This window comes from Notothenia rossii, assembly GCF_949606895.1.
Source record: "Notothenia rossii genome assembly, chromosome: 1".
NCBI classification, from domain to species: Eukaryota; Metazoa; Chordata; class Actinopteri; order Perciformes; family Nototheniidae; genus Notothenia; species Notothenia rossii.
The window spans coordinates 21,066,465-21,089,517 of record NC_136912.1 but is presented as its reverse complement, the minus strand read 5'-3'; the positions used below and the strand labels follow the sequence as shown (position 1 = coordinate 21,089,517).

Genomic DNA, 23,053 nt, shown 5'->3' with positions numbered 1-23,053 from the left:
CTGGTGTGGGGTTGGCGAGACAGCGAGACACAGCGGAACTCAGCCTGGGCACACACACAAACTCCCAGCCAGGCTGCGGGTGTGTGTGTGTGTTTCGCGCTGGGTTTCGCTGTCTCGCAGACGGCCACTGGGCTCACAGGGAGGGGGGGCAGGAGCTCCAACAAGCCGTTTAGAACAGAGAGTGAATACTATACAGAGATGCTATGAGAAACCAATGTGAGTTTGGAAAATTGCACAATATGTATTTTAGTATACCTCAACAATGGAATTATGATCAGTAGAAATGGCCATGGGACCTTTAAGTCGACTCGCTGCAACATAACGTTGAATGCAATTTGATGTGCATTGCCTCTAAAAATTACTCTGTAACCATTAACCAGTGATCTACTCTATATAGAGCTGTCAATACAAACAAATTGAAAGCAAAATCTTGTCAACATCCATATAAAAGCATAAATGCATTTCGTTTTCAAAACTCCTCTGTGTTTATCAGATGTATTAAGTAAAAGAGGCATAAAGACAGAAACTAAGGCTCCAACAGTATCAACAAGAAGTCCAGCACAAATAAATACTCCTGAAGTCTCCTCAGGAAGTATCTCAGATCTCATTTCAGATCTTTTAGCGATGACACTCCAGAAAAACGCTTTAAATCCATCACTCTGTCCATCTTTCTCTTCCAGCAGAAACAGCCTCTCTGTACCACAGCGGAGAAAAAACTGCAGTTTCATCTTACCTTCTGTCGAAGTCTCAAAGTGTATTCAGATGAGCGTGTTCCTCTCTCTGTGTTTCCGTCTGACTATAGCCTTTTAAAGTCCTCTGATCTCCTAATCCACTCAGATGTTCTGGCATTGTTTGATTTGCAAACTCTGCTCTGTCCACTCCTGTTCCAGCTCAGACAAGAATAGAGGAGCTAAAGGTTTGTATACACTTATTTCAAGCGAGACTATATATATCTGTGAAGAAGTCACTGGAAATGATGGCCGTGTCATTTATTGACAGTAATTAGAATGATAATAAAGTAAAAGCCAAAAAATTATCAGAATCATGATAGTCATTATTAAGAAATGTATTTTCTATCCGTCCCACATCAGTATTTCACACACACTACCTTATTTGCATCAATGATAATATTTAGATGTCAGTTTTATGCAGTTTATTTACTGCCACCTATAGAGACTTGAGACTCCTAGTCATATTGACACCACATTTAAGACACATCAGTAACTATAACAAAAATACTTAATATTGGCAACACTTTCACTTCACTTGTAAACAAACACGTCCTGTCATAACTTGCAAGAGGATCTGGAAAGTGCGGGGAGAGCCCTGAGCCTCGTTCAGATCATGGATTCAAATAAAGACCACTTAACCAATCAGCTCAAATTCCTAGCCTAAAGGTTAAAGAGGGACAGCATCTGCCAACTTCATTGATTCATTTATCATTGTGGCATAAAAAAAAACACTAATGCTACACTCAGTGTTTAACTAGAATCACATTTGAACCTAAATCTCAGAAAATGATGTGATTTGACAAAAAAAATAATCTTGCTGGATAAGACTGTTACATATGGGTAACAGCTCTAAATGGACATTAAACTTATATTTAACCGTCAAATTGTTAACAAGGTGAAGAATGAGCTTAACAGACTTAATCAACAACTAACTAAAGGTATTTGTTGTGATTGTTTGATTTACAATTGTAATATATGTATATTATTTTTTTAAATGCTCACGAATAGAACATACTATTGACATTGAGCTGCCAAAACAACTATAGCCTTCAGTAATATCCAGTGGAGACCTTCTGCATTATGTAATGTTACATGCGTCTTCACATGGCACAACATACGCTTTTTGAGCTCCTCCTTAACCTCATAGCAGAGGTCAGAAATTATGGAAGAGCATTCCAGGGGGATTATTAAGAGTGAGTATATAAGCAGACTGAACAGCGAAGGCTGGAAACACAAAGACTAACCAGAGAGATCAGCAAGAAGCCCACAGCAAATAACAGGTGAGAAGAAATTCAGCTTTTGATATCTTAACAATTTGGAAAGGATTAAATATAGAGAATAAAAAAGAGTGGTTATATAAAGCATGGCTTCTGATAGATACTGTGGGGAAGAACACATGTAATTGATGTGACCTTTTAATTGTAGAAACATGAATTATGTTTGGAGATGAAAAGAGCTTGGCTTGAGATGTGCTGTTCTTGAACAATTTTGAAAAAACGTATTTGAAGTCTAAGCTAAATCAGGAAGAAGCTGATTGTTTTCTTTGGCTTTTCCTTCACCTTGTAAGTTAATATTGTGTGTTCTGTGTAATATGCATCCTTTTGTTTTATATACTTTTCCCATCCATCTTTTCTACCTTATGTAAGCCAATCTTAACAGTGTTTTGAAGTATTATTTCAATAAAGGGCAGCTGTTGCTCAGAGGGTAGAGTGGTTATCTACAGATTTTAGGGTCTCAGGTTCAAGCCCCAGCTCCTCCAGTCAACATGTTGAAATGGTTTTGCTAAACAACCTGAACCCCAATTTTCTTCGGATGGCTTATCCAATTGTGTGTGAAGGAATATGAATGTTGTGGCACCTTGTATGGCAGCCTCAGCCTCTTTATGCATGCGTGAATGCTGACTTGTGTTGTAAAAGTGCTTTGACGGGCCGCAAATACTAGAAAATTAAACAATGTATTAATTAATTTACTGCTTATTTTTTACCTCAAGGAAGTGTCAATTGTTTTTTTCATACAGCACCCAAAACCTGTTTACATTGTACATTGTGGCTGAATAAAATCAGGATAGAACTTACAATTAGGAAGAAATACAAACTAGTAAAGTTTAGGAACTTATTGGTTATTAAAGCAACCAGTTTTGTTTGCGTGTTCAAAGTATCATCATAGAGGTCAAAGTACATTCCCAACAAGTCTACAGCACTTATGAGCTTTACTGTAAGATAAGACTTTTACCTGAGGGCAAAGATTAGAGGAGATTGAAAAAAAAAAAAATTCCTTAGACTCAGTGTTTATTTTGTGAAACATATGGCTCTGTATGTGTGCTGACCCTAGAGTAGCTAAAGTATTACATGAACTTTGTGATATTCTGGTCTCTTGGCCATGAGTAATCTTTAAAGCCAAGGTGTAAAAATAGACAAAGCTGCTGTATAACAGTGTCTGATGAGCTTTATGGTGGCCTCACATGGAGTTGTAATATTGTCCAAACATAGAACAGTAGAGCTTAGACGTAAGATGTTGAGGAAAGGTCTTACACATGAAGACTAAAACAAACTGTTTTTCTCTCAGTGCTTAAAAGATGGCCGACGCAGGCGTTGCAGTTCCCGCCGAAAAGAAGGCCCCTCCCAAGTTCAAGCAGAGGACCGCTCGTACCTTCAAGAGCAAAGCCCCTAAACCCGGCCAGAAGGGGTAAGAGAGAATTTAAAGAGGGGCAGAAAGACATTTACTAAAGTACTGTACTTAAATGTTTACTTGAAGCACTTCCATTTTCTGCTACTTCAAACTACTCCACTAAAATGTTGCACTGAAATGGTGTACTGTTAACTTCACAACATGTATCTGACAACAAAAGCTACAAAGTACTTTTCTTAAGATTCTTTTTTAAAGATTTATCTTAAAAGAATAACAGAAATCTTATTAAATGAAGCCAGTGAGTGTGAAGGATCTGAATGTCTGCTACAGATTAAAGTCAAAGAAAATCTCAAGTAAAACATTCCACGGAAAATTAGGACTCACTTTTGTTCCTTTTTTAGATTCGGAGACGAAATCCCCGGCATGGAGGGTCTGGGCACAGACATCACCGTTGTCTGCCCATGGGAAGCCTTCGGGGACATGGAGCTCAGCGACCTGGCCAAATATGGAATCGTCTAGAAACATGCAGCGTTTACAACACAGCCGCTCTACCTGCACTGATTTCCCTTTCGCCCGGCCCACCTACCTCGTCCTGTTCTCCATCACCTTCCAAGATACCTGAGCTGAGTCTGTTTTGTGTTAGGCCCACCTGGTTTTTCGAAACTTTGAACAAATATATCTAAATAAAGCTGATCTGAAATTGGCAAATAATAATAATTATATAATACACTTTATTATTTATACATGCTTCACTGAGGGGTCAAATCTATGAGCAATAAATCAAACTTCCTCCCCCGGTACTTTGGACTTGGCTTGTGAATTTCTGAGAGAAAATGGACTGAATCTGTTGTAAGCATGGTTCGATCACTGTTTTGCAGTTTATCACCACTGAACCTTCGCTACTCTCTCCTGCCTTTTCTACTCCACTTCCCCTCTTTGGAGCTATTACTTTTTAATGTACAGCTATTTATTATTATATATATTTCTATTTTTATGAACCATGAATGTATGTGTGCACAAAGTATTAGAATGTGAATAAATGTTTTCCCCAAATAAATGTTGTCTTCTTTAAGTAGACAGTAGAACTTAATGGGTTAAAGGGAATTACTCTCCCAAACACCCCGAAACGCCTCGATTGGTCTCCTTTGTTTACTTCCGTAACATAGTGACATCGAAATGTAACACTGGCACTTCTATTTGCTAGAGCCCCAACACATTGTATTGTTATAGGATTAAGGGAGGAATATCTTTAAGCAATTGACCAATCACAACAGAGCAGGCATCGGAGCAGACCGGGCTCTGGTTTCAGACAGAGGGTGAAAAGAGATGCTGCAGCACAGGCAGTATGAGGAAAATAAGGCATTTCTTGAACATTAAATAACGTGGAAATGTCCCAGTTATTTAGTGGGAGGCAACAATTGAAAATATGAAACCTGAAAATCAGCATTATAGTGCCCCTTTAAGGGCTGTCAAACAATTCTGCTGGAGGTTTTAATGTTACTGATTTGGGGATCAATAACATTTTTAATAGATCATAAGCCCTAATTGTGTGTACAATAACATAACCTACAGAATGACACTCATCCATCTTACTAAAACAATAGAATACCAAAAGAAAGCAAACTTAAAGCCTGATCACAACAAAACATTTTTATATAAAACATTTTATATGGACATTCAATAACAAAAAACATAATGGCAGTCAAGGGGGATATAGACATAACAGGAGGGGGAGAGGACTGTTCATTGAGAAACCATAGCAACTATGAAGTATGGCCACATAGTTAACTATAATACAGAGGCAAGAAAACCGCGACAGGAAAATGAAGATGCCACTTTATGTGGCAGCCATTTTGTTGTCAGTAGGCCTTTTTGCCAAACCGCACTGTGCTCTTTGTGTTAGCTAGCTTAAAAACGGCTAGCTGCCTGTCATTCTCCGGAGAGTTTAGTGGTAAAGAAGAACGCAACTGGGCTCGGCTGCTCAGGAGTCAAATATTAAAGACACAAGATTCATGCAAAACTTTTTTTTTTTTTTAAACTTGACAAGTATCGCTCATGCTGGTTTGTCCATGCCGTCAGGGCTTCAGTAAGTCCGTCTTTGTGTATTTTGTGTAGCACGCCTTGAGTTGAAAACGTGTTGGGGACTGAAGGTTAGCATCTTTGGCTAGGTTTCCTTTTCTTTTTTGTTGTTGCCCAGAGCACATTCGTAATCATTTGGAAATATTACAACAAAAATGGTGAATGTCATGATGAAATCCAACAGCAGCACACTTAATAGAACATCTCATTGACCTGTTTTTCCAAACGTGAGAAATGAAAAACAACGGTAGCTTTGAAATTAGTTAACAGCCCCATTTTACACACAACTTAGATCATATCCCACAATGACATTTAGTTTTCACCATGTTGGAATATTACCTGCTAATGAAAGAGGTTAACACATTTGACTGGATATCTTTAAAAAATCTGGAGAGACCATACAGGTCAGGCTGACAGATTAAACCACTGAAATGTAAGGATTCTGCTCAAAACAACAACACTATTAAATAAATGTAAAACTCAAACAGAAAGGAGCACAGCTGGTTTGCTGGCTATTCATTCCAAATGTCTCGGTCTCCTGCTAAATATGTTTTGAAATATAATTAAATGTCACGCTAACGGATCCTATAATCAACCCAAACAAAACGAAACGTAGTGTGGATTGACTTGATATTTAACCAGAGGACATTAATTAGATAGTGTTACATGCACTTTAGTTTGTGCCTTCCTAGGCGCTTCCAGCTCAAGATGTTCACTCCAAAGAAGAAGAAAAAAAATAAACTTGAAATTGAACTTGCGCCTTATTGGAGAAGGAAGAACATTTACGGATATATATATATAGATATATATATCTATATATATAGAGTGGCGAAGTCCCTCCCCTTCCGGTGGACATCCATGGGACCTTATTTCAAAAAAAATTATGTATTGAAGTCAATGGAGAGAGAAAGATTATCTTTCGATTCCGTTTGAATTGTGCCATTAATTACACATATGATGTTTGTCAATTTAAAAGATCATTTCCCAAGTCTAAATAAGGTCCCATGGACCGGAAGTAGATGGGCGTGACTTCGCCACTCTATAATAAAAAAAAAAGACAAACAAAATATGAAAAAGAAGTAAATAAAGACAGCCATAGGATTATGATAATAACAAAGATAATATATTTATACATACGGCAGAAAAATGTGCTTTCTACAAATCTTTGGAACAAAAACAAAAGCCAAAAAAAGAGCCACGCTCTGGAAATATAGAATACAACGGTATAGAAATATGCACAATAGTAAGGTGTTTTGCATTTAAATATTTTCTATGAACTCACCGACACAATCTCTCTCTTGCTCAGTAATCGCTGCTGGCAGCATCTCGAACATATTTACCTACTAAAGTATGTTTCAGGAAGACTCATTCAATGTTGGACTTTGCTCTATAAAAGATGGAGCATGAGGGGAAAATCCAAATAATAAATCTCTACATTAAAGGATCAACAAATGCTTGAACCTCAGGGTTGTGGGTAGATGGTTTTGTTGGATCTAAAGCTAAAAATCAATTAAATACGACGATGCTTTAGGGTTGCACTTTTTGTAGTGTTTTAGTGGTGGCTGCACACAGAGTGTAGTGAAATCCTGTGAATGGAAAATATGATGTGAGACTATATTTGTGTGAAATAGTCAGAAAGGTGAAATATTTGTTATATTGTTGTTTATTTTCAGTCTTAACCCCAAGGTTCACTGTTGGATCTACATGTTCTACATCAGCAGGGTGTGCTGAGTCAAACAAAAATAATGGTTTTATAAGAATAATAATGAGAATAATTACAATAATAATAATTTGGTAACTTTTTTCTCTAAACTAATTTCTTTGCATATCATAACAATTTTAAGTTTAAAGGTTCACCATTTCCACATACTAAGAAAACTTGAGGTAAGGAACAGCTCTAATAACCCTCCCTCCTTTCAGCCTTCGGACGTGATTTCTGTAGCGTTATTAACCGTCACACATCATTCCTCCAAGCCGCCATGTTCAGTCTCCTCTACCAGAACACAGCGAGAATGGAAATCCTCTCTCACTACTATCCGCCCACCTTAAAGAGGAATTATAAAAATCCATCAGTGGGTGTTTTTATCATTTTAGTGACTCTTCTTTCTGTTTCAAAATGTTTTTTTCCGGTTCTCTTTTGAGGCAACTTCCTGCTTTCTAACGCTCTGACATTTCGTGGACACTTTGATTCCCTCTCTTTCTCCTTTAATGTTGAGTGTGTGCAGGCCACACAGCACTCAGCTCTTTTTCATACTTGGTTGTCAGCTGTTTAGTTATCCACCTTCAGCCTTTGGAAGAACATCTGGGCTCCATCACGAGTCTTGTGCTGCTGAGTGCCGAGGGATTAAGAAGGGGAGACTATAATACAGCCGTGCAATAGGGAAGGTGGCCATTTATTGTCTTTTTTTCTTCTTTGTTTTTTTTAAATATAAAGGCCATCCATCAGTCTTTAATACAGCATTCCTCTATTTCTGTAGTAGCGTATATAAGAAAACTTGGGACTGCTCTGGGGTGGGATCTGAAATATCTTGTTGTGGTCGACACCACACTTTAAAACTGGGTGCAGTCCATCTCCACGACAACAGAGGGAGCTCTTTCAGAGAAAATCAATGGAAGAGAGGAGCTCCTGGGAAATGTAGTGTCTTTAGTAAGGGGCAAATCTACTGTATCCTCCCCTGTACAGCGCGGCCTATGAAACGACAAAAGACAAACACTTAGTCAAAGGGTCACAATCACTTTACACATTAAATTATCATTCTGGTGATCTATATTTTTTTTATTGTAAATAAACAAAATAAAAGAACCAAGAAACAACTTTGAATTTATTGGTCTAACAAGTATTTTCTGTTTAGTCACAACCATGTTATATCTCTTCCCTCTGTTTCACAGACCTCCATTAAATGTAAAAAAATAAATCAGTGAGCCACATTACTGTAGGTTCCTTTCAATCCTACATAAATGCTAATGTAAGTAGACAAACACATTGTTGGTTTTGCTCTTTCATGACAGTTGTTGACAATGACAAACATATCATATATTCTTTGCCTTATTGTTTAATTTGTTTACCTGATATGGGCTGAGGGAACTTACCATTGCTCCCACGCCATAGGCCGCTGGGTTGAGCGCAGCATGGTAAGGGTCTGCTGTGTAAACTCGTCCGTAGCTATTGAAAATAGACAAAAGCGTAAACACATGAGTTATCTCATAATATTTTTTAGGAAAAATAAAGGACATTTCGTTAAATTATATATATGTAACCTCATTTTGGAAATGTTACTACACTTCGATTTTGTGTGTCTTTCTTAGATAGAGTGTCTCCTTAGTGGTAGAGGAAGTTGCTTAAAAGGAGCATCATCTGAGGTCTCTTTGTCCACTCACCTGTCACTGTAAGCTGCTGCTGCAGCCGCCGCCGCTGCTGCCGGATTTGCTACCGCAGTCGGCTGGGCATATCGATACGCAGCATAGCCCCCCTGTGATGAGGCGATGGAGAGGATAGAGAGGGAAGGGGGTAGTGTGTTTGTGACAAGAGGAAACGATGAAGGGAGAGGTGGGACGGAACAGAAACAAGAGTAAATTATTGTTAAAGGTTTGCTTTTTTCTCTACACACTAATACTATTAGTTCATCTAAAGGGTTACATTGTGAGAAAAACTGCTGAGAAGAGAGCGAAAGATTAACAAGCAGACAGTCAGCCAAACTGGCTAATCTGGTGCAGTACAGCATTCACAAGGATGTAGCTCAGGCTCTGTGTCGGTCTCTCCCTCCATGACTAACTCAAAAACAATCTGTAATTGTACATTATGTGCCTTACTGTTTGTAGCGTTCCCCAGTGTATTATTAAAGTGCTTTTATCTTTCCCTCTATGCGTTGGACATGGAGGGAGAGAGTTCATACCCATTACTGTGCCCCACCCCGGTTCCCCTACCAAAAACACACAGTTAAAGAAAGGGGAAGGGGTGGCAAGATGATTGTGTCATTATTTATGTTGAGGATGAATAGCTGATGAACAGACACAAAATAAACTACAGGTGTAAGAAGACAGTCAGCCAGTCAGATTAAAAACACACACACATACGCTCACGCTCACAGGGCCAGCGACCAATCACTGACAGACACAGCATGCTTTCCCAAACTCAGAACGTATTAGGCCAAACATCCCTAAAAAACAAACAAACACCGCTGCATTCTACCCTAGAGGATCAGTCAAGACCAAGTCCCCGCATTCAGGACCACACAGCTGCTGCTATGGGAGGGAGGGAGGCTGGACTGGGGGGGGGGGGGGGAAGGGGAGAAGGAATTGACATGAATAGTACAGAGGGATGAAAAGAGAGAGGGGGGTGAGGAAGAGGAGTCAAGAAAAGAGAATAATAACAGAAAAGGTTTAAATGATTATCTGAGAGAATGAAGAAAGTGAAGAGAAGTGAAATAAAGCATAACAGATAGAGATACTTTAAAGATGGAGAAGAGAAAGAGGGAAGGAAAATTGGGGGCGGGTTGGCAGGGGGAGGGGTCAGCCTTTTAAATATGTCTGCATGCCGACATTGATTCAGTTAGCATGCCACAGGTGAAACAGATAGGGAGATTCCTGGAAGGGGTCTGAATTATCTGCTGATAGAAACTGTCCTCCCGTTTCATTTTATTATTCATGTATTGTTTAGTACAAGTCCTGTTTGTATTAATGCACGGAAATGCAGATTACTAACTGAGGTTTGTGTACAATATATATTTCTAAATTACATTTAATTTAAAACACCAAAACATCCTGCCTTGAAAATGTGTTGTGAGTATTTTTTAACCCTCAATTATTTTCACATTTTGGAATACAAGTGTGTGATGAAAATGTCAAATAATTTCATAAAATCAGTTTAAATATGTATTGCCATAAGAACATTATCAAAAGTATAAATTTAAAGATGAATTTTGGTGTGAAGTCACCAAAACAAGACAAAATGCATTTGTTTTCAAACTGAGCTAAATGTTAAGTTCGGGAACAATATGTACATTGTTAGCTGGATTTATTCCCTTAGTAATAGGTAAAAGTATCAACCATACATACTGCACCTAAGTTACCCATAATGTACCTCTCTCCTGTAGATTATTTGTGAATGGAGGTTTTATGTGGTATAATTATTCCGTAATTCAGATTTCAAAATAATTATTTTCTCCCCCTTCCGCAACTCCACCCATGTCAGAATCCAGTGAGTTAGTAGAAGAAGACAGAGAAGGCATTTCAATCTCAGATGGTCAATTATGTCTAGCAGCACGCAGTCATTGGAGACGAGGAGGATGCACACTGGCTCTCACACAGAGTGTGTCAACCCTACCTGGGGCAATCTGCCACTAATGTCCTGAAACACTAGTCTACAGAGAGAACAGAAACAGCTATTGTCAACCTGGTCACACACGCACACACACACTCATAATCACATTGGTACAAACTAAACTCACAAATGCACAGAGACAAACCCTAGAAGCGTCTACTCCTGAATGTACTGCGACTAATATATATGTATGCATTGTTTAAAGATATATGAGATGGTTCATGGAAACTAAAGTGATGAGTGTAATTTATTTGTTATCTAAGATTAAATCAGGGGGAAAAAAATGTGTCTAGCTGTGATGAAACAAAAAACACCCAGAAGTACACATCTCTATGGGTTTGGTCCGTGTCGTTTCACACTTGAAAACCCACAGGCAAGAGGGGGAAATTGTAGATGAGGAGTGAGCAGTAGAGGAGAGAGGCATACTTACATAGAGATCAGCTGCACCGTAAAAGCCATCCTGATAGGCCATCACACTGAGAGAGAGACGACATAGGAAGGAGGGAAGGAAGAGAGGAGCGGTGGTGGAAAGTCCAAACAAAAAGATGGTGCGATGCGCCACCATGTGGGCATTGTAGAAAATGAAAGAGTGACGAATTAGGAGAGAAAGGTGAGAAAGCGGGGCACAACAGATTGTGAAAGAGAGAAAAGAAAGAAGGGTGATATTATTACACACCGTGCAACACGCAAGACAAAATACCACCTCTTTGTATACATATGCACAAACATTAGAGTGATACTACTGTGAGACAAATGTCTATTAAAAGATAAATACTACTCTATTCGATCACTAAAGTATCATATCATTATCACCTCTGCGGTACAAGGAAATGGTATTTCAGCTCAGCAAATTAAAATGTCAATATTCCATAAAAAATGTATTCAATCACACAGCATGCACAATGATGACGTATTATTTTCTACCAATTAAAGACATGCATTTAAGAAGAGGGTGATATGCATAACAACATGTCTAGTTTTATTATCAATAATAGTTTGCTGGTTTAGTTATCAATGTTATTTGTGTGTGTGTGTGTGTGTGTGTGTGTGTGTGTGTGTGTGTGTGTGTCTGTGTGTGTGTGTGTGTGTGTGTGTGTGTGTGTGTGTGTGTGTGTGTGTGTGTGTGTGTGTGTGTGTGTGTGTGTGTGTGTGTGTGTGTGTGTGTGTTTACCCAGGGTAGGTGGGGATGGCGGGCTGAGGCACAGCCGCCCGGACCGCACTGTAGACGGGCCGGGCGCGGCCGCGCAGGTGAGCGCCTCGGAAGGTCGCTGCGGTGGAGGCAGCTGCTGCGGCTGCTGCTGCTGGGTATGGGAACCCTGGTACTGAGATGGAGAGAGGGTGAAAGAAAAGCATCTTAGATCCCTTTAAGATTTTAATTTAATTTAAAGTGTGCATCTTTTTCTCCATCAGACTCGTTTAATTACCCTTTTTGTCTTACCTGTATAGAGTTCAGGGCTGTACATGGCTCCAACCATAGGACTCAACTTCCACCCTGCTATAGTGAAACCAAGACAGTTTAGAGGGAATATTTTAAACTTCCTTACGGTCTGTCTGCACAGAGCTCATCTGTCACCACAAGGACAAGTTAATATTATAATACTTCAAAACAGTCATTTAGACAAAATTAATATCAGAGAATAAGAAAACCGAGGCCTTTTGATGCTGCTGCATGTACATATGAATAATACAAACATAGGAATGTATTATATATTTAATTACTTAATTTGTATTGCCATTATGAAGTGGATTTTATAATTTCATCTTACATTAATAATGGCATTGTAACCCCTTCTTTTAGTTTAATCTATATTTATTTTTGCTTACTGTAAAGCACTGAATTTCTTGTATTATTATATCAAAATTAAGTTTCATAATTGTTCTTTTCATAGAAATGTTGTTGTATTTCTACACTCCATAGAGTGGCGAAGTCAGGCCCATCTACTTCCGGTCCATGGGACCTTATTTCAGAAAAATAATGTATTGAAGTCAATGGAGAAAGAAAACATATCTTTCGATCCCGTTTGAATTGTGCCATGAATTACACATATGATGTTTGTCAATCTTAAAAAATAATTTCCATGTAAAAAAAGTCACAGTTTGTCGTAAAACTGTTGAAATATAAGACTATGAAAAGTACGCAACTAGAAAGACAACAAATCCCAGAGTCGCGTAAGTGATGTCACAATTGTTTTCCTCCACTAAGAGATAACTAAGATCAGCGCCATATAGATATAATCTATCTATATGGCGCTGGCTAAGATAAGATAACTTGAACAGATGCCTGTGTGCTTGCTTAGTACCAGGTTGTTATCATACCAGCAATGGCTGGGTCTTGCTCGTTCTTCCGCTTCCCGTCTGATGAAAGGACCAAAAGGCTGGATCAAGTTAGCTAGCATTACAGCCTTGTCATTTGTATTAGCCTTAATATTAAGTAATATTAAGTAACCCAAAATGTTAAACAGTAAGAGTAGTAGTCATATTTCGTGAACCCTTTGAAGAGTACTGTCACCGGTGTGATCATTATATAATACACAATTTAAGCCCGGGGAGAAATGCTAACGCTAACGCTAGCATCGGCGATCGCCGATCTTTTCTACTTCATGCTATCTGCACAAATGGTTGACATTAAACATTAAAAAGACCAGACAGTTCAGAGAGAATCAAAGGTTAGGCAGGCAGCTTTGCATGACATTCTTCTGGACGTGTTTCATTGTGGTGATAGTGAGGGTAGTCAATCGTTTTGTTGACAAGACAGTAGTGACGGCCATCTTGGTGACGTGTGCTGTTCTGCGAGACCAGAGATGTAGTTCATTCCGCGTTTCACACAAACAAATGTGTTACTTCACAGTTTTACGACACATTTTTATTTGTTTTACTTGCAAAATTATCTTTTAAATTGAAAAACATCATATGTGTAATTCGTTGCACAATTCAAACGGGATCGAAAGATAATCTTTCTCTCTCCATTGACTTCAATACATAATCTTTTCGAAATAAGGTCCCATGGAGGTCCACCGGAAGGGGAGGGACTTCGCCACTCTATTGTGAAACTTCATAAAAATGATATGGGATATAATGAATTACTCTCGAAACTTATGACTGCCATATTATCAAACACTGTCACAATTTATCAAAACAGATTGTAAAGATTGCATTACCGTATGGCAGAGTAGCGAGGCCCTCTCCGTTAGAGTACGGGGTCGCCATCTTCTTGTTTGTCATCACTCTGGCTGTGGCATTATTCACCTGGACACCACAAAAAAAAGGTCAGGAGCTTATTCAACCCAATTTAGCGGATAAACAAGTACTGAGGAATTTGTCAAAGGGATGTAGAATCCAATCACAATATAGTTTACATTGCCTTTAACTGAATGTATTCTGTGAGATATGAGGGAAATACTCGGCACATGATGATCAGCGTCTTCATATGGTGCTTTAGATGTGAGGTGTAATTATACTTGATTTTGTTTACTTATGACAGAGGTTAATTCTGTTGATGAGCAGCGATGGTATTTGATGCATGCACTTCTTTTAAAAAGGAGAAAGACATTGAAAACAAGGATCCTGGTGAGTAAATCAGGCAGTTTTGCACACAAACAATGCAACCATTGGCACACAGAACAAATCAAATATTTCATAACAAAAGCATTCAAAAAGAAATCCAAGAACATTGTATCGCTACCTTTAAAAAAAGGAGGGAAAAGAAGGTGAATTAAGCTGCAGATTCATCAGTTGAACACAATGCAAAAACATCAAAGAGTTCATACACAAATTACACGCAGCCAATCAAGAGCGCATCACATCACCAGAGGTGAGCAAAAACTAGCCAATCAGCAAGCATCAGATGCAGCAAGAGACCAATCGAAAAAAGGTTGGCAGCCCTCCCAGTCCAATACACATCATACAGAAAAAGGAGGGGAGGGAGAGAACGACAGAGAAATATAGAGGGATGCAGGAGAAGGAGCCAGTCCACATGAAAAGACACATAAAAACACATACATGATGTGGAGAAGAGAGAGAGTGAACAATCCATCCAAATGTGCAATTCTTCTAATGAACAAACAGAAACAACAAGATGCGATACACACATACAAAAGTACATCCGACCGTTTGCCTACATTGGATCTAACTGTACAGGAGCAACAATGGAGAAATGATAAATGGAGCAAGAACAAAGAGAGAGAAGACTAAATAAAGACAGAGAGAATGGGGGATGCAAATATCATTCCTCAAAAAAAAATCAAATCAAACCATGGTTGTGAAACACTGCCAGGCATTCCAGATCAGTGTTGCACACCAGAGAGACCTCGAACCACAGAACCACCAACACACACCATCCAGAACCAAACTGATCGAAAAGTAAAACAAGGACACCTCTTTAAAGGAATCAGAACAAATCTGCCGTGTCTTAATCAATTGCATTTATGTTTGCTTTGACGGGGTCTTCAAATGGATTCATAGCAGCTGTTTTCCTTTATTACAAAGGACTGAAATGCTTAAAAATGTACATATTACTAATGAAAAGAAGATTGGCTTAAGGTAAGCATCTTATATGGGGTGCAATATATTAATCTAGGTATATATCTTGAATTTTAATTTGAATTCTTAACAGCCATACCTCTACAACTGTCTGCGGTCTACAAAGTGGTACAGAAAGTGATTATCAAGTACTACAGTACACCATGATATACAGACAACTAGTATCCTCTCTCTCGAGTAAAGCTAACATAGCACTCATGCTTCGGCATGCTGTCCCACTAAGGTGCAGAAATGCAGCTATTGGCTGACACATGACACAGAGAGATGACATAATACTATATGGCGTCATACAGATGACAAGAAAGAGAGTAAACCATGCAGGATACAGCTCTGGAATTAAATGCTGAATGCAGTTAGAGAGGTGATTGGAATGAATGCATAAGAAGTGGTAGTCATAGTTGTTGCACTTGCAGATAGATGCAGTACATTCAGTTATACAAGTGGCCTTTATAATGCCATGCGATCAATGGCTAACCTCGTAATCGTTTCATTCACCACCTCCCCAATCAATCACAGGATTAGCCAATCAGCTTCTGTCAATCAATCAGGCTCCTATCAGTAAAGAGGGCCGTCATTTGGGTGTTGGGTGCTTTTTATAGATTTTTTTTGACGGATGTGTTGGGGGGGGGAGGGGTCATTCAAAGATGATGCCATGTGTACACAACTTACCGTTGCCAGGGAAACGGCGTGAGGACACGCGAGCAGTTACCGTGGAGACTGACAACAACAACAACATACAAAAATCATCAGGGAAATAGAGAAAATATATGTAATAAAGAAATGATGAACCAAAAAAAAACATAAACAAAACGAGGTAATGAAAAGCAACCCCCACTTCTTGGTAGAGAGGAAGTAATGTAACAGGTCACGTGTCAACAGTCACCTACAAGTATCAGCCATTTGACAACGACCTAGCCTCTCACTACAAACACAGATCAAAAGTTGATAAAGGAGCAAACAAATGGAAACATAAAATATCAGAAATAAACAAAAATCTACCTTAGGAGGCAAGCTACCGGTCATTATTGCTCAGATTATATTCAAATAACTGACAAAATAGTTACTTAAAATCAAACTTCTCCAAACCTAACTTCATCACAGGACAGGGAAATGGACAGAGATATGGGGAGGGATGGACAGCAGAAATGCAGGTGGGGACACAGACTGGGAGACAGACGTACAGACTGGCCTGGTGAAAAAGAGTGGAGAGAGATGGAGGAGAACCAATAAAAAGAAAGGAAACAAAGACAGGAGAGGGAACGACTGCTATCTATTGCATTCTCTCTCCGCCCTCCATATTTTTAATCCTTCACCACCCACACAAAGACAGAGAGGAGCGCAAGACTTTCGAGATCATGCATGCAGAGGAGCTTTAGTGGCAAGTCAAAAAATAAAGCGTGAATTTAAGAGCCAGAGCAAATGGCATAAGCATGGTGTATCTGATCTCCAAGGCCATTTGCAACTGAAATCTGAACTCATGCTGACAAATAATAAAAGATGTCACAACAAAATGCACTTCCGTGATATCTGGTGTTCTTTTCAGCAGTGGTGGATGCAAGTGTGTGTGTAAACAAAACATTGTTTTTTACCATCCATCTTGCATGTCTGAAATTAAACAGCTTTTTTGAAGCATCAGAAATGACACCACACTTCTCAAGGCAGTCTCATTCCAACAAAAAAAAAAAAGTCCCCCTGAATTGCTTCCCGTCATGCATCAGTCTGCTAACCGGTCATTCATTAAAAAAAGACTGCTACCCAGAGTCACCCGTGTGATGTTATCAGTGAAAAACTCCATGACGATATCTGACCTTATCATCCATCCATGCAACATAGAGTAGCCTCTCACAATCATCAGCAAGCATTTTTTTCAGAGGAAAAATAACTGAGAGGCTAATAACGCCCCCTTCCAATCATTAATAAACCAAAAGTGGCCACTCATCATGACCGTGACAGAAGTGATGATGGTGATGGAAAAGGTGCAGGAGAAACAAAAAAAGAGAAAAGATCCTACATGCTGTTACAGAAGCGGATATCGACAGCGCCCGTGTTGTACTGATGTCTTTCCGGCCATGCCTGTTGTGTAGCCACTCCACACAGCATGCTTTGCAAACCACACAGCTTTAAGATCAAGGTGCAATGGACAGCCCACAACATCAACAACAACAACGACAGCATAAACATCGACAGGAAGTGCCGTCAGAGAGATGTCTGTGTGCGTGGTGTGCGTGGCACCACTGCACCATGCTATAGTGAAGCCAGAGGGGTTAGAGTCAGACACATACAGCCACCCGGAAACCTTCTCTGGGGCAGAAACGACCAGAACACACTCAGTCTAATTATCGGATATGAAGGGGGAAACTCCTGAAGAGGAGAAAATGGTCGCCGTTTCAAAAAAAGGCAAGGGTGGTGAGTTACCTCGATTTTACGTCCTTCCACCAGCGTACCGTGAAGCTTCTCCCTGGCCCTCTCTGCATCTGCACTCGTCTCGAAAGTTACAAAACCAAAACCCTGTGGGCAGAGGAGACGAGGAGATGGAAAAAAGAAAAGAGGGGGAGAGCGAGAGGGGGTTGAAAATACACGTTAATCTTTCGCTGAGCTCATTTCTGTTAACAAGGTTTTTTTTCCTTCACATTTTAATAACTTCATACCTTGGATCCTCTTTCATTGAAAATGATCTCGACATCAAGGATTTTGCCGTATTGCTGTAAAAAAAAAAAGGTGAGGAAGATTTAGAGGCTGAACAAGCACGTGAGTCTTGTACTGCTTCTTGCCACAGGGTGTCAGCACTGACCAACCACGATGAGCTGGCATTGAGCCAGCTTTGGCAGTCTTTTTTTTCTTCCATCATATCCTTCTTTCCTCTGCACCACATTTCAAAAACATTCCTCTTACAAAAAGCCTAACATAAGGCCAGATATTCACATCTGGCATATAAAATCGTTCTACAAGATGGCTTTCCAGGTAAAGGTTTAGTTTTTTATCCAAATATGAAAAAAAGGAGCACTTTTAGCTGAAACTGACGGGAGAAAGACTTCTTTCATTTGAAAATCCTATTTGAGGACACAAAATAAAACTATAAAAATAGAAATCTGAAGACACAGTGCTGTTGTCACTGTATTGGTTCTTTGAGTCGTTCTTTTTACTTACTAGAAGCTTTCATATAAAGCTACTTTTCTAGGTTATGTAATAATGCATATTGGTAAAAAGGGGGGATATTGCGGTCTACATACACCAAACATCTGCCGTAGGTCGGGGTCTCTGAAGCGGAAGGGGATGTTGGACACGTGGAGGCGTTTGGGCGACCCCTTGGCGTCTGTATCGTCCCCGATGCTCCCTCCACCTCCTGAGCCAACACCCGACTGACCGTCAATCTGGGAGGACCCATCTGACTGCTGGGAAGAATGGAAGAGGAATAATTTAATGTTTACACTCCAGCCTGCAACAAACAATTAATTTACTAATGATCTGCCAGTCATTCTCTCGATTCTTAGCATTGTGTGTATGCATTGTGTTATTGTAGTACTGGGTCTTTTTTGTACATTGTGCACTCATTTAAAGTGTTTTTTTTTTGTCTTTTGAATTGTATCTTGTCCATTCTGAATGTTTTGATAGCTTTAATCTTCTCGCTGTACTTGTATAATAACAAATAAATGCTTCTAATCTAATCTAATCTTTGGGAAAAAAACAATCAGATTGGTGCGTCCAAGAGAATTTCTACTATTTTGTTATCTTTAGAACCTGATCCTTCACACTCTCACTGCCCTTTCAAGGCAAAGCACTGATGTGGGCTGCAGAGGAAGAGACTGGCACTCACTTGGACACTGAGGCTGGCAGCGTTGGCGGCACTGTTCACTGCTCCACCGAGTTCCACGGGGCCCTGGACGGCCCCCGCTGCATACAGGCTGCCCCCGTAATCCAGGGCCAGGCCGTTCTGGGGGGGCGGCGGTGGAGGTGGAGGGAAGGCAGAGAAAGGCGGGGGTACGAGGCCCTCCTGACCGCCAGCATTATCCTGAGCGCCCTGTTGGAAAAAGAAGAGTAGAGTGAGGAAGGAGTGAAAGCTAAAGTAGCCGGCTGGCTAACGTCCACAGTATCTTTTACAGAGAGCATCACTCGACCACACAGAGACCACTTTCCCATGAGCCTCAGTCCAGAAGTCATACAAGCGTGGATATTATATTTCCATTTCCCCACGTACGGGTGTGTAAATGCGTGCATGTATCCACACACCCCCCACCTATTAAATATTCACTGCAGCCACATCTATTATTGAGGGTCAGATGCCTCCATACTCAGTGTTCTACAATGGTGAGTGTCTAACGCCTGCACACACACTCACAAACGCCTCTGCTCACAAGCCACCTTTGACACGCCAACACCCACACACCTAAATGCTCACACAAAGACCAACTGTTAGTGAGGAAGCCTGCGCAAGTATCACTATTATTATATGACAGGGAACAACATCATTACCCCCAGAAAAGAAACATGTTACTTATATTCAAGTGCGTAGGAGAACAATACCGGCACCCACAAACACGACACAGGGATAACAACACACACACACACACACATTCCTGGCTGTTGGCAGTGGGGCATAGATACCCTAAAATGGTAATAGTAGGAGAGTGAAGGGAGACAGTGGGGACAGGGGGCAAAAGGGGGGGGGATGGTAGGTGATGAGTGATGGAAGAAGCATGACCCTGTCTCTGATCCATGGCTGCAAAAGATACACAAACCTCCACTGTCTCTCAGATCCTTTTATAACTCGCTAACGCAGCACTAGATGGCAGATTAATTCAAGACAGTAGGGAGAACATCTTTTTTGTTGGTTTATTGACCAAGCATTATACAATATTCATAGCAAGACTAAGTATAAAGTCATGTTGCTCTGCTCTGGAGATTTGCGATTAAGGATGAATCATCATGCTAACATGGATTAAATCATACCATTTTACTTTAAGTAGTTAGCATGCTGGCATTTGATAAGCAAACTAAGCTAATTACCACACTCTTAAAAACAGCTGATGACGATGGGACAACGTATGGACACAGGACAATATTGAACTGATGATGGCATCAAGTGGAGAGTTGTTACAATTATTCCTGAATATTTGTACAGACTTATATTAAATTCAGCTAGCATGGCTTTATAAAGTATGAAGAATTAGACCTTGAAGGGGATTCAAAAGTCCTGGGCATAATTGCATTTTGTCCCTGGTGTTTTTATCAGTTCAACCATTAATTAAAAAGGCCACTGGCAATCTGTCACAGTCTGACATTAAGATATATTAGAACATAAAAAATAAAGAACTACAAAACTGAACAAATAATTCCTTTTAGAAAGCAGACAAGGTAATCAAAAGACACAAAGTCAGATCATGAAAAACAACAGTTGCTAAACCAGTTGAGTTTAGATGCAAATAGAGGGAGGTTACATAACCGAGTAGAATAAAAAAAAAAGGCAAGCAATGGCTTCTGTATATGATTATGCTCTTTCTGTCTTCAGGTTTCCCTCCAACTTTTAAGAGTCATAATTACTTGAACTGTTATCATTTTTTATTAGCAGCAGAACTAATTATGGTGGCACTAGGAGCAGGTAATAATAACAATACTTTATTAATAAAATAAATATTCAGCTTCTCTTTATACCACTAGAGAGATGCTTACTAGACATCTGCTTGTGTGTGTGTGTGTGTGTGTGTGTGTGTGTGTGTGTGTGTGTGTGTGTGTGTGTGTGTGTGTGTGTGTGTGTGATGCTGAAGCGATGCCCATCTGAGTTGCACAATAGATCGCTGTCCCTTTGGGAGAGTTAAAAGTGTGTTTGAGTGTGTTTCTGTGTGTTCACGCCATCTGTCTCCCAGCTTTTGACCTTTCTCAGCGTCACACCTGTGACACGGTAGCCGGGCCCCTCGACTCAGCAACAAAGCGGCGATGCACACGGTCGACACGGATCCCATCGATATTGTGACATGAGAGCAGCGACAGCAGAGCTGCACCGAGTTGACAGTGATAGGGACACTTTGTCGTGTAAATGACACAGGTACACATGTGTAATGCAACCAGGCTTTACGTATTGTGTTTCATATTTACAAATCAAAAATAAGTGACTTTACAGAAATAATCAATTAACAGGTAGAGATTAAAACATCATCTCATTAGTTGGGGTATGTTGCATTACATATTAAATGTTTTTTTAGAAAATGCCACACCCTGCCGTGCAGGTCAGGACCTCTATACCCATATATAACCCATATTTAATTGTAATACAAAAGTGTTCAGACACAGATACATGTTTAAGACAGTAAAGACCTCTGCAACACTACAAATCTCTGGCACTAACATCACTAACATATTTAATATCTACTCTCTATTTCTACTCAAATAAATTCACCGAGTTAAACTGATGTCCATTTCACTTTTCCAAGCACATTTTCTGAGAAAACATTGAATGCTTTGAGATACTCTGAACCTTTTATGACTGCAGCTCTGGCCTGATTTCAGCAGGATAACCACAACCAGCAATCCTGTTATCTCACTCCCTCCTCTCCCCGATAACATACAGTAAATGTGTGTTCATCATGACTCTGCACTGCCATCCCACTCACTGCACACATCCTACCTAAACCGCTTCTGCTGCTCTCCTGCCAGGTGAAGAGTCTCCACCTCAGGATATGGAGAACATGGTTTCTATTCTGGCTGTGCCGAGCACTCGAGCCTCACAGCCGCCAGATTACTGACCGCAGAGTCCAAGTTAAACTGCATTCACATTTTGAAATAGCAGCTGTGTCCGCTCCTCTAAACCCTGCAGCTGTATGAACCTCTTCCAATCTTGCCCGCAAGTATTTAGAATAAGAATTTGATACGTGATAACATCCCTCACATCCTTGCTTTCCTGTCCTAACCAAGTTTCAAGTAGCAGAATGACCGTTACACTTCTTCACAAACATTTAGTCATTATAGTCACAGGCTCATTCTGCCCTGTAAATGTTTTAATATCATCATGCAAGTAAATACATATTTAGATCTGCGATATCTCAATCTCAGTCAGTCAGAAACTTAATTCAACGTGGACATATTCTCCTGTCAACCATTCTTTTTATACCTTTTTCTTTCAATAGTAGTTAGAATTCTAGGCTCTAATTAATCTACAAAAGCTCAAAAATAGGCCAGAAAAGTGTTAATATGCAAAGGCATTTCTCTCTGTAACACTGTTACATCACTGATGGTAATAATGTGCACATGAGCTGAAATCCTCGGATGAGACATCCTGCATTCATTAGGTTTGAGAGTGAGAGAAAAAGAGAGCCGAGATGAGAAACATTAGTCTGTTTAGATCGGGCTTTAAACAGCAGGAGACATCAACACATTATGTGCTAAATGATACACTTCTTCAGAAACATTTAGACTTCTTCTTACATCTGCTCATCCTAGAATCATGCCAAGTTACCAGGTAAGAGCCCACTTGCATGACAAACAGAAATAAGGAAACTAGACCTGCCCCTGTGTCACACTAGAAAGGGAAAGTTGATCACCCCGGTTGGGTCAAGTGGTGAAATGAACAAAGTAAAAAGAGGGCGATACACTTGGACTTTACCTACGTGCAGAGTTTTACCTTATTGCTGCAACATGTTAGCAAACAGCTTATTATAAAAATGAAAAACAAGACAAATGTTGATCTCTCCACCGCTTGCCTCCCCTGATGATGCATTTCATCTAGCAATTTAGGTAAAAAATAATAGGCTTTTAATAATTTTGA

At 39.8% G+C, this 23,053-nt stretch overlaps 2 protein-coding genes across 6 annotated transcripts in view; one reads left to right on the top strand and one right to left on the bottom strand.

Annotated features, from left to right (window-relative positions):
* Positions 1 to 3,253: 3,253 nt before the first annotated feature.
* On the top strand, positions 3,254 to 6,302 carry LOC307016895 (retinal cone rhodopsin-sensitive cGMP 3',5'-cyclic phosphodiesterase subunit gamma-like). Its single transcript, XM_079646264.1, has 2 exons — positions 3,254 to 3,416; positions 3,761 to 6,302. Exons 1-2 carry the CDS (start codon positions 3,307 to 3,309, stop codon positions 3,876 to 3,878), a joined length of 228 nt encoding a protein of 75 aa, XP_079502390.1. The 5' UTR covers positions 3,254 to 3,306; the 3' UTR covers positions 3,879 to 6,302.
* Positions 4,995 to 23,053, bottom strand: part of rbfox2 (RNA binding fox-1 homolog 2) — a 34,432-nt gene continuing 16,373 nt past the window's right edge. For 2 of the 5 annotated variants that reach the window (XM_079646228.1, XM_079646231.1), the window contains 11 exons: positions 19,112 to 19,315; positions 18,528 to 18,689; positions 17,946 to 17,999; positions 17,713 to 17,805; positions 13,917 to 14,004; positions 12,197 to 12,253; positions 11,930 to 12,080; positions 11,189 to 11,234; positions 8,817 to 8,908; positions 8,505 to 8,601; positions 4,995 to 8,127 (listed from right to left, as the gene is read on the bottom strand). In XM_079646228.1, coding sequence (XP_079502354.1) covers positions 8,083 to 8,127; positions 8,505 to 8,601; positions 8,817 to 8,908; positions 11,189 to 11,234; positions 11,930 to 12,080; positions 12,197 to 12,253; positions 13,917 to 14,004; positions 17,713 to 17,805; positions 17,946 to 17,999; positions 18,528 to 18,689; positions 19,112 to 19,315 — 1,089 coding nt within the window. In that variant the 3' untranslated portion in view covers positions 4,995 to 8,082. Of the gene's footprint in view, positions 8,128 to 8,504; positions 8,602 to 8,816; positions 8,909 to 10,761; positions 10,799 to 11,188; positions 11,235 to 11,929; positions 12,081 to 12,196; positions 12,254 to 13,916; positions 14,005 to 17,712; positions 17,806 to 17,945; positions 18,000 to 18,527; positions 18,690 to 19,111; positions 19,316 to 23,053 lie in introns of those variants that run through there. The other 3 variants (XM_079646230.1, XM_079646229.1, XR_013801946.1) reach the window with 3 other exon arrangements.

What these genes read in the sequence shown, in the direction of transcription:
- LOC307016895 (XM_079646264.1), top strand. Translation starts at nt 3,307, where the DNA reads ATGGCCGACGCAGGCGTTGCAGTTCCCGCCGAAAAGAAGGCCCCTCCC. An exon ending in CCTAAACCCGGCCAGAAGGG is followed by an intron (nt 3,417 to 3,760) that starts GTAAGAGAGAAT and finishes TTCCTTTTTTAG; the next exon opens with ATTCGGAGACGAAATCCCCG.